Raw genomic sequence first — 14,232 nt, forward strand, 5'->3', positions numbered from 1 at the left:
GCATAATGAAACACTTGGCATTTTTTAATTTTACTTTTTATTTTCTTTTAGAAAACTGTGTCAGTACTAACTTAATTTACAGTGATTTTTCTTGTAGTCAGTGTCTAAAGTTTGCAAAAACTGATTCCTAATATATGTATCATAGCCTAATTTGCTTCTCAACTTGTGATACACTCCACCTATAAGATTTGTCACACAGTATTTTCTGATGTAGTTAACAATGTCATTTAGATTAAATTTTAGTTGCAACTGTGTGCTTATTGTTGCCAAGAAACTTACAGAGAAGAGTGACACTTAGTGATAGCTTAGCTATATTTAACTTTTCACAAGTGAAAACTTGTTACTAAACAATGTTAAGTAAATTCATTTTCTGGGATTCTGCAGTTGCTATTTCAAGTGATAGGTGATGTTGAAAGGGAAGTTCTAGTTGAAAATTCAGTTAAAAGTTTCTGTGTAGAACTCTACTTGTTGTCAGTTCAACAGTCCAAACCAACCTCTCAGTTTAAAGCTGATATTGCCTAACAATAAATAATTTCTATGACTAAGATACTTAGTTTCACTGAAAATGAAACACATTTTCAGATTCCTTCAGTTATCGTTAACGTTAAAATAGTTACTCAATTTAGGTGTTTGCTTATCTTATGAAGCTTCAAAAGTTGCATTATGATCACAAAATGACAGTTAAAGACCTGTGAAGGGTCTTTTTTTTGTTTGTCTGTTCTTTTCAATCATGCACAGAAAACACAACCCCCTACTTTGAATATCGGGTAATAACTTGACCACGTACCCGGAAAACTTGTACTGGTAAAGCATGCATATTAAGCATTAGCTTTTGTTGATTCATGTTTCTCTAGATAGAGCGTAGATATTAAAGCCAGTTTTCTTTCTACCTCTCTCATTTCTCTAATAATTTTGTTTGACCTGCAGTTAAACAAAAATTTCTATCAATTGTCTTCTTAGCAAAGCATATATGTTCTCCTTGGTGACATGGTGTTGTTTCAGTTCAGTATAAATACAGGAGTTTTCTATGCTTCCAGTGACGTTTAGCTAATTATATCTGAATGCATTTTTTTCATATTTTAGTCTGAACAGCAACTAGACTTAGCAAATTCACAAAGCTTTTAATTCTGCATTACATCTAGTCTAAAAACTGTTTTCACTAGGAGATAAAAAGCTAACCTTTTCTCGCCGTTTCCAGAAATTATTAAGCACTTAAGTCATAATATTATTCACTCATAGCAATTACTTTCAGTATTTCTTGGATCCTACAAAAGGAATCTTAACTCAGATAACTTCCCATATGTAGAAGACCTAAAACAGAAACTAAAAGTTTGGTTCGGGAATAAGAAGAAGAAGAAGAAAAAAAAAAAAAAAAAGAACCCAGAGTCGCTAAAGTTTACCTCTTTTACTTTTTACTTTGTAAAACAGCGAATTCTGACTTTTGCCTAAACTTTTTGTGTTTTTATATTTTGATTAGTCTATGTGAGTTGGTAGTCATTTTTGTTTTGAAATCACTTTTACTATTTTTACTGCTTCAATTGAAAAAAAAATACTGCCGAGACTATAACAACATTGGAAAAACACATAATTAAAATCTGCATTTAGTAATTATTTATCTTATTAAGCATTAGTTTCTTCTAAGAGTTAGACAATATGATGTCTTTCAAAACTTTGCTTAACTCTTATAGTACCCCTTTTAAATCATTTTTCCCTAAGAGTAATAAAATAAAGAGATTTAATTATACTCAGGAACTTAAAAGACATGTTTTACATTATTTTTGCAACTAACTTGTCTATAACACAGCAAAGGTGCTGTTATTGGAAAGTCCCTCTTGATGTTAGTTGACTAGCATGTAAGTGTTAACTTTTTTGACCAAATAAGATAGATTTTCCCGTTTGGATTTCCAAACTACAGAGTCTTTTTTCACACCAGGACCAGTAATCTACTCACTGCAAGCTTGCAAACATGCCACTTCTTGGGAGTGTATATCTTCAAATAGCTCTACAGCAACCCATTTAAATTATATTCAAAGAAAAACGATAACACCATCTAGCTTGATGATTTAACCACATCCGTGTAGTCTCTACTTTTAGAGCCAGCCTTGTCGTTTTCACAGGAAATGAGAAATTTCTGTTGAAGTACAGGTGTCAGATATTAATTATTCACCAGACAAATAAGTGGTACTCAATAAATATATACAAAAGTCTCTGCATATTGACACTTTTGGTGCTAGTTGTTAACTTTTGTGAAAAATCATTAAGTGCTTGACATAAACATTTTTCCAGTTTCTATAATGCATAAGCCCTAGGGTTGTTTATTTAAAATATAATTATCTTCTTATATAACCTGGACTTTGTTAAGGTAAACTGTTATGGTGTGTCAGTGGTATTTCTATCAAATTTTGTGATTTCATTTGTAGAGCATTATATAGGCTTTCCTGTACAAATTCTACTGCTTTTAACCTGATATTCAGAATATTTGGGAAAAAATCATAAAATTATTTTTTCAACTAGCTGGTGAACATATTTCTTGTTTATAAAATCAGAGCAGAGTTTTTCAATCACTTGGTTTTCTAATTAGAACAAATATTAAACTGGAACCTATTTAGAGCAAATAAAAATAAAGACAACAAAAGAAAAGATATGAGTTACTTTCCTCCCTTCTTTGCTAATCATGCTTATGCCTTCTGAGTTAGAGAATTACTCTTTTGATGGAGTCAAGGGATGAGGTTATATTCTGTTCTCAGTAATAAAATTTACCAATTGTGATGAACTTAAAAAGTAAGAGCACTACAGGAAAAATGTGTTCATCATATCTTAAATGTTAAAATAATGCCATTATTGTTATTACTTTGAAAATACAAGCTTGCACTAACAACACTTTAGTAAATAATATCCAATTTCCAACCTAGGTGTAGAGTTTTCTTAAGTTGTTTCTTGCTGTTATTATGTTGTATATCCCCTATTATGTTGGATACCCCTAGAATCAAACAATTCCAGACTTTTATAGGCCAGGTTCATAATTTGAGCTAAACACAACCCCCTGCTTTGAATATCAGGTAATAACTTGACCACATACTAGGAAAACTTGTACTGGTAAAGCACGCATATTAAGCATTAGATTTTGTTGATTTATGTTTCTCTAGAGCTCAGATGTTAAAGCCATATATATACACACACATATACACATGTATACATATATATACACATATATATTTTTTTCCTTAAAACCTACTAGGGTCCCGGATTCTTCCCTTCTTGTTAGTTCCAGGTATAAATAACCTAATCCAGTGATTTCTTCTGCTCACTGTTCTTAAGCCTTCGAACTCTCCTCTAAGTACTCTGACCTATCCTTCCCTCCTCTCAATTTAATGGCAGCTACCCTTAAGTCATTTGAATCTATGGACTTATATGGGAAGGCAATATCCCTTTTGTTGCCAGGATGGCTCCAGTTTATAGTGGTATCTCTTGCTGATTGGGGTTAAAGAAACATTTAAAAGGTCCCAATCAATAGACTCTCACACAGTTCAGATTACAGGCACTGCTAGATATGTATTCTCTTTTATCTCAGCCTGCAAGTTAGTTGGCTATTTTATGCCTGACTTCACCTCTTTTAGTGCCTTGCTAAAAGGAGAAACTAACATAAACCAACATACAGACACATTTTAAACAATTATCCAAGACCAACATATTTATTAGACGTATGGCACAACTTCCCAATTATTGCAGACAGCATTTGTATCAGGTGCTTTTCTATATCATGCCAAGGATCATCAGTTTTCCAGCCAGCTATATATATGTATAGTATAATAATTATACATATATAGTGTGTATATATATATTTGTGTGTGTGTATATATATATATATAATCATTTTCCATCATCTACCTAAGCATATGCATATATTTATGTTCATGTAGCTCTCAATCTGTTATCAATTTATGTATTAGGTATGGGCTAGGCTAAGTATCGATCAAAAAAGTAACCTTAAAATTTAGTGGCCAAACAAGTAGGAAATTTCTTTATTTCTCACATAAACTCACATGATCCACTCATATCCTATTTAATTAAGAAAACTAACTTGCATGACCCAGCTGAGCTCTACTTGGGTTTTGAGACTTGCAAATATTCTAGCTGAGCATCCATGTGACCAGGTAAAACTTAGAAGGTTCAAATATTAGAAGGAAAGAGAGAAGAAAGGAAACTAAGGAACAATTAGCTACCTCTGCCACACACAGTCCAATGTTCTATCTATTCATTTTGTCTTTGAAGTATCCATCTTCCCGGACTCTTGATCTTAGAGAAAAAGTTGCATATATATTTATTGCTATAGTTTTAATTCTTCTTTAGATAATTATAATATACATATCATATGTATAAATGTATATAAGTTTGAGAAGTTCATTCCTTTTAATAGCATTAGCTGTGATACAATCAAAAACAATCTCAAATTATTTCTCTCCACCTTAACTAGATGATATTAAACAACATTTATGCCTATCAAAATAGGCTGAAGCTAGCAGAATAACTATTCAGTCAAGTCATGGCATCTGTGTTCTACTTAATAAACCAATTTTTCTATATATTTTGATAATTAGAGTACTCTTTATAACTCCACAAATAGATGTATATACTATATCTATGTACACAGTCATGAAGAATCTATGAAAATGATTTTTAAAATTTTATTTCTCATAGAATTGACTTAATTCATTGGTTTAATCACCACTTAAGATTCATAGCTTACCAGTTTGGTAATCTAAGATTAATAGTTTGCCAATTTGTATTTTTTCTTATGTTACTATTTAAATGACACCACCAGTTCTTGGATATGCTGATGGTAATATAAAAACTTTGCTTGTATTTCAAACACAGGAAGAACATACTTCGTTTCTTAGATGCAGAACGAGATGTCTCAGTGGTCAAGAGCAGTTTTAAGCCTGGTGATGTCATACACTATGTGCTTGATAGGCGCCGGACATTAAATATTTCTCATGATCTACATAGCCTCCTACCTGAAGTTTCACCAATGAAGAATCGCAGGTTTAAGACCTGTGCTGTTGTTGGAAATTCTGGCATTCTGCTAGACAGTGAATGTGGAAAGGAGATTGACAGTCACAATTTTGTAATAAGGTGAGTTTTCTTCTGTTTTTTGAGATTGTAAGTTTTTCAAAGACACTTTACTTGGGGATAGAAACCTGTTAGAAAATTTTAAAGTACTACTAAAAGCTCAAACAACTATATGTCTATGATATCCTTTTCTGTGTAACATTTAAATTACATTTACTCTGGAAGAGAATATTATAATTATCGCATAGTTGAAGAAAAAGTGATCTCGTCACAGCAACAAGATTCACACAGCTTTTTTTGGTGAGGGGGGAGGCAAATGGCAATTTTATTAAATTTAATATTCCACACAAACTTTTTTCTTAGTATCTCTTCTTCATATTCTATAGTTTTGTGTGATTGTATTTGTTGTATAAAGATTATCAATATTACTATGGAATGATGTAATAGATTTATGTTAATGTAACTTTTTATTAATAATTATCTAAGAGGTAGTAAGAACATAGTTTAACAAGTTTATATTTGATATCCTGAGCCATATTTCTTTAATTTCTCTTTATATGTGATATTTGTGTATGTTAGTATATTTGAGTTTTATGGTTTTCTTACGTAATTAAGCATGCATGTTTGTTTTTCATTAATGGTTAAAAGACATTTGATGAATTGTGTGTTTGATTAATCTATTAACTGAAAAAACTCAACATTAGAAATGGAATTATAATCACATCATAAATGTAAGCAGTTTTTAATGGTCAATTTTTATATCTGTACAGTTTTTTTGGATTGTTTTAGTTCCTTAGAAAAATTAGCTAAATGAATGAAACATGGATATTGAAATATGAAATAGTACAATTTAAAGATGGAAGGAAAGTATGCTGAGTTGACATGTTGAAAAACACAGTCTCTTGAAGATATGCTGGAATACATTATTTTTGAATATTTTGAATATTTTTTGAATATTTTTGAAATAAAGTCTTAAAAGGAAAGATAACTAATTATGTATGTATTAAATCATAAATAGGCAACTACTTTAAAAAAAAAAAGTCATGAAAAATCACACCCAAGCATTATCAAGTGAAGAAAATGTATAACAGCAAATAAAACTGCAAACATTTTTCCTTATTATCTTTCCTTTTCTCTCTTGGGTGCAGGGTCAGAGATTAATGTGAAATCAATTTAGCCTTTTAAAACTCGAAATCTTAAACTAATTAGACTATGAGAGAAACCTTGTGAACAAGTAGATATAAACAAAGACAACTGTATAGAAAGAGGATGTAAAAAATTTGATGAGGGAATGGCAATGGAAGTGGAAATCAGGAGCTTCAAATGTTGAAGTCTATGCGAAGTATAGCTGTGAAAAAATGTAAGACCTCTAGAATTTCTGATGTGACTAAATCATAAGGCAGGTAAAATAAAGAAGTAACGATGTCAAAGCATAATCAAAATTGTTGCAATGTAAGGATTTCAGCAATCACAATAGGGAATTTTAAAAGGTGATAATACTGAAGGAAAATAGAGTCTAAATGACTTTTTATTTCTGCATCCCTCTAAACTTTGACACTGGGGGCCAAGTTGTTAGATTTAGCCCCAGCTGTGACTCCGAAATGAAGACTGTTTTTGCATGTGGGTAATGTTAGAGGCCTGATGGCAGTAGTCCCCAAAGTTTACGTCATTTCCTTATTGCTTCCTGATCTGGCTTTGTTACTCCAGTTTCTATTAACTGGGATTTTGCATTATTCCAATTCCTAAACTACTGAGTTCTTATCTCACGTGGAATTGTGTGTCCAATAAGTAGGTTCCTACACTCTTTCTCTGTCTTAAGAGTGGCTGGTGGCCAACCTTGCTTTATACTACTACCTCTCATTTCACTTTTCCTGCCTTCAATTTCTAGAAGTTATGCAGCCTGCACTATATCTCACTTACCTGTAATTGGCTATGGCAAGCCTATAGGTTTCCAGATTTCTGGGATGTAGTCAACCTGTGAATAAAATTCTGATCTCAGAAAATCTTTCTGTCCACCCCTTTTATTCTAAAATTGAAGACTATTTTCTCTTTCACTGGCCAAGCAACAACTGGCCACTTGATAGTATTGCTTTCACAATTCTACTATGGACTACTGGGCATTTAGATCACTACTAAGCTACTCTGGTGCTACTTCAGCAAAATGCCTAGAAGTTGATATTGTACATATACTTTCTCTTCCTTTTATGTTTTAGGCACGTAATTTCATGCCTACTTTTTAGATTTAAAACCCTATAATCTGCTGTATATTAATGCACTCCAGCTTCAATTTGGAATATTCTTTGATCATTCCTATAGTAACCCAACTCCAGTGATGTTCAGTAAACTGGTTTAACTGTTTCTACCCCATATTCTGTGACTCCTAGATTCTTTATCTACCTTATTTGCTAACTATCAGATGGATTTGAATATCTGTTCTTAGTTTCTTGTCCTCTATTGTCAATCGACAGATCTAATTTTCCAGCAGAATATCGTTAGCACTTCCTTAAGGGGTCCGTTTGCATGCTGCTTATAAGGGCATACCTGAGACTGGGAAGAAAAAGACGTTGAATTGGACTTACAGTTCCACATGGCTGGGAGGCTTCAGAATCATGGTGGGAGGTAAAAGGCACTTCTTACATGGCAGCAGCAAGAGAAAATGAGGGAGATGCAAAAGCAGAAACCCCTGATAAACCCATCAGATCTCGTAAGACTTATTCACTACCACGAGAACAGTATGGGGAAAACTGTCCCCATTATTCAAATTATCTCCCACCAGTCCCTCCTACAATACATGGGGATTATGGGAGTACAATTTGAGATGAGATTTAGGTGGGGACACAGCCAAACCATATCATTCCACCCCAGCCCCTCCAAATCTCATGTCCTCACATTTCAAAACCAGTCACGCCTTCCCAACAGTCCCCCAAAGTCTTGACTCATTTCAGAATTAACCCAAAAGTCCACAGTCCAAAGTTCCATCTCAGACAAGACAAGTCCCTTCTGCCTATGAGCCTGTAAAATCAAAAGCAAGCTAGTTCCTAGATACGATGGGAGTACAGTTATTGGGTAAATACAGCCATTCTAAATGGGAGAAATTGGCCGAAACAAAAAGGTTACAGAGCCCATGCCAGCCCAAAATCCAGTGGGGCAGTCAAATTTTAAAGCTCCAAAATGATCTCCTTTGATGCCCAGTCTCATGTCTAGGCCATGCTGATGCAAGAGCGGGTTTCCCATGGTCTTGGGCAGCTCCGTCCCTGTGGCTTTGAAGGATATAGCCTCCCATCTAGTTTCTTTCACGTGCTAGCATTGAGTGCAGTTTTTCCAGGTAAACGGTGCAAGCTGTCTGTGGATCTACCATTCTGGGGTCTGAAGGATGGTGGCCCTCTTCTCACAGCTCCGCTAGGCAGTGCCCCAGTAGGGACTGTGTGGGGAGGGTGCTCCAACCTCACATTTCCCTTTCACACTGCCCTTGCAGAGGTTATCCGTGAGCACCCCACTCCTGCAGCAAACTTCTGCCTAGGCATCTAGGCATTTCCATACATTTTCAGAAATCTAGGCCCAGGTTCCCAAAGCAGAATTCTTGAGTTCTGTGCACTCACAGGCTCAACACCAAACGGGAGCTGCAAAGGCTTGGGGCTTACACCCTCTGAAGCCACAGCCTGAGCTCTACATTGGCCCCTTTCAGCCATGGCTGGAGCAACTGGGATGCAGTGCACCAAGTCCCTAGGCTGCATACAGGGATCCTGAGCCCAGCCCATGAAACCATTTTCTCCTAGGTCTCCAGGTCTGTGATGGGAGGGGCTGCTCTGAAGACCTCTGACATGCCTTGGAGACATTTTCCCCATTGTCTTAGGGATTAACATTCGACTCCTCATTACTTATGAAAAATTCTGCAGCCAGCTTGAATTTCTCCCCAGAAAATGGGTTTTTCTTTTCTATCACATTGTCAGGCTGCAAATTTTCCAAACTTTTATTTTATTCAGTTTCCCTTGTAAAACTGAGTGCCTTTAACACCACCCATGTCACCTCTTGAATGCTTTACTACTTAGAAATTTCTTCTGCCAGATACCCTAAATAATTTCTCTCAAGTTCAAAGTTCCATGAATCTCTAGGGCAGGGGCAAAATGTCACCAGTCTTTTTGCTAAAACATAAAAAGAGTCACCTTTGTTCCAGTTCCCAACAAGTTCCTCATCTCCTTCTGAGATCACCTCAGCCTGGACGTTACTAACCATATTGCTATCAGCTTTTGGTCAATGCCATTCCACAAGTCTCTAGGAAGTTTCAAACTTTCCCACATTTTCCTGTCTTGTTCTGAGCCCTCCAAACTGTTCCAACCTCTGCCTGTTACACAGTTCCAAAGTCACTTTCACATTTTTGGGTATTTTTTTCAGAAATACCCCACTCTACTGGTACTAATTTACTGTATTAGTTTGTATTCATGCTGCTGATAAAGACATACCCGAGACTGGGAAGAAAAAGAGGTTTAATTGGACTTACAATTCCACATGGCTGGAAAGACCTCAGAATCATGGCGGGAGGTGGAGGTGAAAGGCCCTTCTTACATGGTGGCGGCAAGAAAAACTGGGGAAGATGCAAAAGCAGAAACCCCTGATAAAACCATTAGATCTCATGAGACTTGCTCACGGCCATGAGAACATTGTGGGTGAAACCACCCCCATGATTCAAATTATCTACCACCAGGACCCTCCAACAACACATGGGAATTATGGGAATACAATTCAAGATGAGATTTGGGTGCGGACCCAGCTAAACTATATCAAGTGAGAACCTCATTGAGTCAACAGTTGTATTTTGACCTTATACTTTTTCTGTGTGTAATGTGTGCTCTACTTTCTTTCAAATTTCATAAGTATTATAAAATATATATACATCCAAACTTTAAAAGGTAAAATTCCTTGCCTAGATAACTAGTAATATTAACTAGTGTGAAAAAAATTCTTTTAAAGCTTTGAGAATAATGTTGAAATAGTTAACAAACTAGAATTTTCTCTTACTGGTAGTTTCCAGGTGCTTTCTCTTCCCAGAGAACAGATGACCTCAGATGAACTAAAATGAGAGGTATTATGTAAGAATATATGCCACACAAAATACTAACTTTCTCAATTCAAAGTAGACTTATCTCTATACTTTGTAATACAAGAGTTCTTTGACAATTCAAACAGAGTTGATGAACTTAAAAAACAAGATAAGCTTGCTGTAGTTTTAATTTATATTTTTGACTTTGGAACATCACTGTGAATTTTTCAAACGCATTTCTGTAAATCTACAACCTACTTCAGTCTACCTCCCACTGTTGGTGACTTTCCTACATGAGTCTTACCTGCATACAAAATCAGAAATTTTAGAGTGGAGCAAGAATCTGCATCTTTGAAAAGCATATATATGGGGAGTCGACACTTAATTCACTATAAGGTAGAAGTTTAGTGAATGTAGATATATGTGTTTTATGTATATCTAACTCACATAACTAAATCTTAGAGTGTCAGATTCATATACACACCCACAGGCACATACAAATATCGTATTTAATTATTGTATGGTAAATATGAATAAGAAAAATTGAAATTAGTATAAAAGTGCCTTGACTCCTTTTTCTTCTTGGCATTATATCACCAATTAATCAGCAAATTCTATAGATATTACCTTCAAAATATATCAGGAGTCAAATGATTTCTCATAACGTCCACTGCTGTCACCCTGGTAAAAGCCAACATCATCTCTTGATTAGAACTCTCCAATAATTCCTTAACTGATGTGCCTGGTTGCATTCTTGCTCCCTGTCCCCAAAGCCAAAGTCACTCTTTATCATAAAGCAGCTTCTTACCACACTCCATAAAGTACTAATATCTTGCCAGTAACAATAAATGAGGTAATCTGAAGCTTCAGGGACAGACGATGTTCCTGCCAGTCATTTTCCCTGAAATCCTCTTTCCCACATACCTATGGGTGGTTTTACCCCTCATTTGGGGGAAAGGATGAGGGTCTATGCTTGTACAGAATATCCTCTGCAAGTCTTCCCTGACTGTAATATCAGAAACACCCCCTACCACTATCACCATCTTTCTCACTATCTCTTTACCCTTCCATTTATGTATTTATTTTTGCATTGTATGTTTATTTCTTTATTGTTTATCTTTTCAACTAGAATATGCAAGACAAGTTTTGTCTGCATGTAATCATTTTTTAATCTCAGACCCTGGCAAAAAGTCTGACATATTTATATATTCCATCAATATTTGCTAGAGGTAAGCAAGAAGGCGTGTAGTAAGAAAGAAAAGAAGAAAGAGAGGGAAGGAGGAAGGAAGTAAAGGAGAGAGGGAGGGACAGGAGCTAGAAAAGTGTTCTATCAGGGTCTTCCATCATCCATTCCACCTTGCATGAATGATAATCCCTTATATAAACTTCACTATTACCATAATAATGTACTTGGTTGTCTGGGATGAGTGGCTGTCACTCATCTCATCCAAAACTACAGCCCATCTAGTCATCATCTCCTCTAAAACCTTAGGTGACCAACTTTCAGAGCAGGATGCAAATTCTTCCTACAGTAAATGCAGAAGCTATCTTACTCTGTCTTTCATGGAGTAATATATATTTGGCATCTGTTGCTTGCCTTTTAGCCCACCATCTCACCAAGTAAAACATGAGGATCTCTGCTTTGCGTGCCTCTTCATTTTCTCGTATTAACATATTTTTAAACTTACAGCATATAGTTATAATTCCAAATGTATAGAATGTATCTTATGAAACAATTGGCATGAAGTTGTATTTATGTAAACTCAGTGTCTTACAACCTAGAGAAATGTTGTAGGGTAGAGGCTACTTTACATGTGCACATCTGAAATCTTTTTGTAACTAGTTTTGTTTTTCTAAATTATTGTCATCTCTATTATACTATTCCTTTAAAGACACAACATCTCTATTATTTCTTTAAAGATAAAACATTCCTTTATATTATATTTAAAGATGATAATAAACTTGAGGGCAAATATATTGGGCTATATAAATTCAAAATTTATGAGTTTAACTTTCAAGAAAAAATTCTAAACCTTTCTCTATAAACTTGCAATGTAGAAATGAGTTGAATAGCCATAGAACTTACTGAATTGTGCTTGAAAATTAGTAAATGGCAGAGTACATTTAGAACTAGGAGTTTAGGAGTCTCTTGATATTTTTAGCAGCTATGATTATCTTAAAAGAACTATTTAGTGATGAATTCAAGTTCATAATTGTATTCTGGACTTATCAAGAAGTATAGAAAGGTAAAGGTAAGCATCTTAATGAAGGCACAGAAATTATCACCATGATCATTTTTGATTTTTTCTATATTTTTACTACTTTCCCAAAATAGAGGTTAAAATGTTATAGATTGAATTATTTGCTAGTGCTATACTGTCTTTCACGGAGTAAGGGATTATAGATTTGGCATCTGTTGTTTGCATTTTGTCTCACCATCTCACCAAGCAAAACATGTGGTACTGCCTACCACATAATCTAATCTATGATATTCTACAACAAAATTTCTGATTTACCACAAAAAATCAGATTTGCTAATAAACATTTTCGAATGTATCTACATTTTAGAAACAATATCTACAGAAAAATCATCTTTTGTTACTTAATAGCTAGTTGAGAAATTCATTCCCTTGAGTTTAATTTTATCATTTTATTATGAAATTGTATGTGATCACTTACTGTATTCTACAGTGTTTAATTGTGGAGATATTTGAAAACTTTTCTCAGTATCTATGAGCTGAAAAATATATTCCTTTATTGTAGGAAGCAATAAGCAAAACACTGATAGTTGGTCATTATTAAGTAGTTGGTGTTTGTATCAAAGTTCAATTAGCACTTAAGAGTCATCATTACGAACAAAAAATGAGCAAAAGTAATGCCTGGGAATAAAAACTTTGCAGCCCGGCACACTGGCTCATGTCTGTAATCCCAGCACTTTGGGAGGCTGAGGCAGGCGGATCACCTGAGGTCGGGAGTTCGAGACCAACCTCAGCCTGACCAACATGGAGAAATCACATCTCTTCTAAAAATACAAAATTAGCTAGGTGTGGTGGTGCATGCCTGTAATCCTAGCTACTTGGGAGGCTGAGGTAGGAGAATCTCTTGAACCCGGAAGACTGATGCTGCGATCAGAGATCACTCCCTTGCACCCTTGTACTCCAGCCTAGGTAACAAGAGTGAAACCCCATTAATAAATAAATAAATAAATAAATAAATAAATAAATAAATAAATAACTTTGTCACTTCTGAATAAAGATTGTCACTTCTTGCCAAGAGGCATGCAACCTCATTTTTCTCATTTTATTTATTAGGCCACTCCTAAGAATATATTCTTCAAACCATCAAGCCGAAAAATGAGGTGCTATGTCTGGCAATATTAATAATGAACCAAACTCTCCCAGCGCCTAAACTCCCTGTAAGTTAGATCCTTTTCAAAGGTTCATTAACAGTCATTTGAATATCCAAAATCAAGTCATTATTTGAGGCATAGTAAAGACGGAAGAGTAAAACAGAATCCAATGCCAACCAGTTTTCCCAAAGACAGCAGTTAATTTCAGCTCACAAATGCGAATTTGTAATTGATAGGTGGAGAGTGTGACCATAAGTAATTTAAATATAAAGTATATGAAACAAAAATCAAAGACTATTTTCGTAATAATTTTAAGAATAGAAGCTCTCCAAAATCATGTGTAAGTGTTCAACCAATAGACTTTGGATTATTTCTTCTGGTACTACCTTTTCCCGTAGTATGATATCTATTTTCTATTTTGAAGGTCATATTGTGCTACCTCTTAATATTCTTAGATTTGTAATAACCCTTGAAAATACAAAATTCTAATCTGACTTATGAACATAAACAAACCAGTTACTTCATTGTGGACATGAGATCTTCAATGACCTGTTGTCATACCAGACTTCCATTCTTCCTTATAACTCTTGTTCTTCTTGCTGCCTTCTGACTCATTATTTGTGTAACAAATACATTTCCTTCCCCAAGTGTGTGTGTGGCCCTTTGTTACTACAAATGTGTCTCCTCTACCATAGAAGGTACGGAGAATTTTTGCTTCAAATTTAATCAATCCTAATTATTCTTTCTTCAAATAGTTTCCTAGCCACATTGAACG

At 34.8% G+C, this 14,232-nt stretch overlaps 1 protein-coding gene across 1 annotated transcript in view; it reads left to right on the top strand.

Moving 5' to 3' along the window:
- Positions 1-14,232, top strand: part of ST8SIA4 (ST8 alpha-N-acetyl-neuraminide alpha-2,8-sialyltransferase 4) — a 100,907-nt gene that overhangs the window by 12,294 nt on the left and 74,381 nt on the right. The window contains 1 exon segment of the mRNA XM_010352969.2: positions 4,876-5,133. Within this exon segment, the coding sequence (XP_010351271.1) occupies positions 4,876-5,133 (258 nt within the window).

Source organism: Rhinopithecus roxellana, chromosome 3 (genome assembly GCF_007565055.1).
Source record: "Rhinopithecus roxellana isolate Shanxi Qingling chromosome 3, ASM756505v1, whole genome shotgun sequence".
Lineage (NCBI taxonomy): Eukaryota > Metazoa > Chordata > Mammalia > Primates > Cercopithecidae > Rhinopithecus > Rhinopithecus roxellana.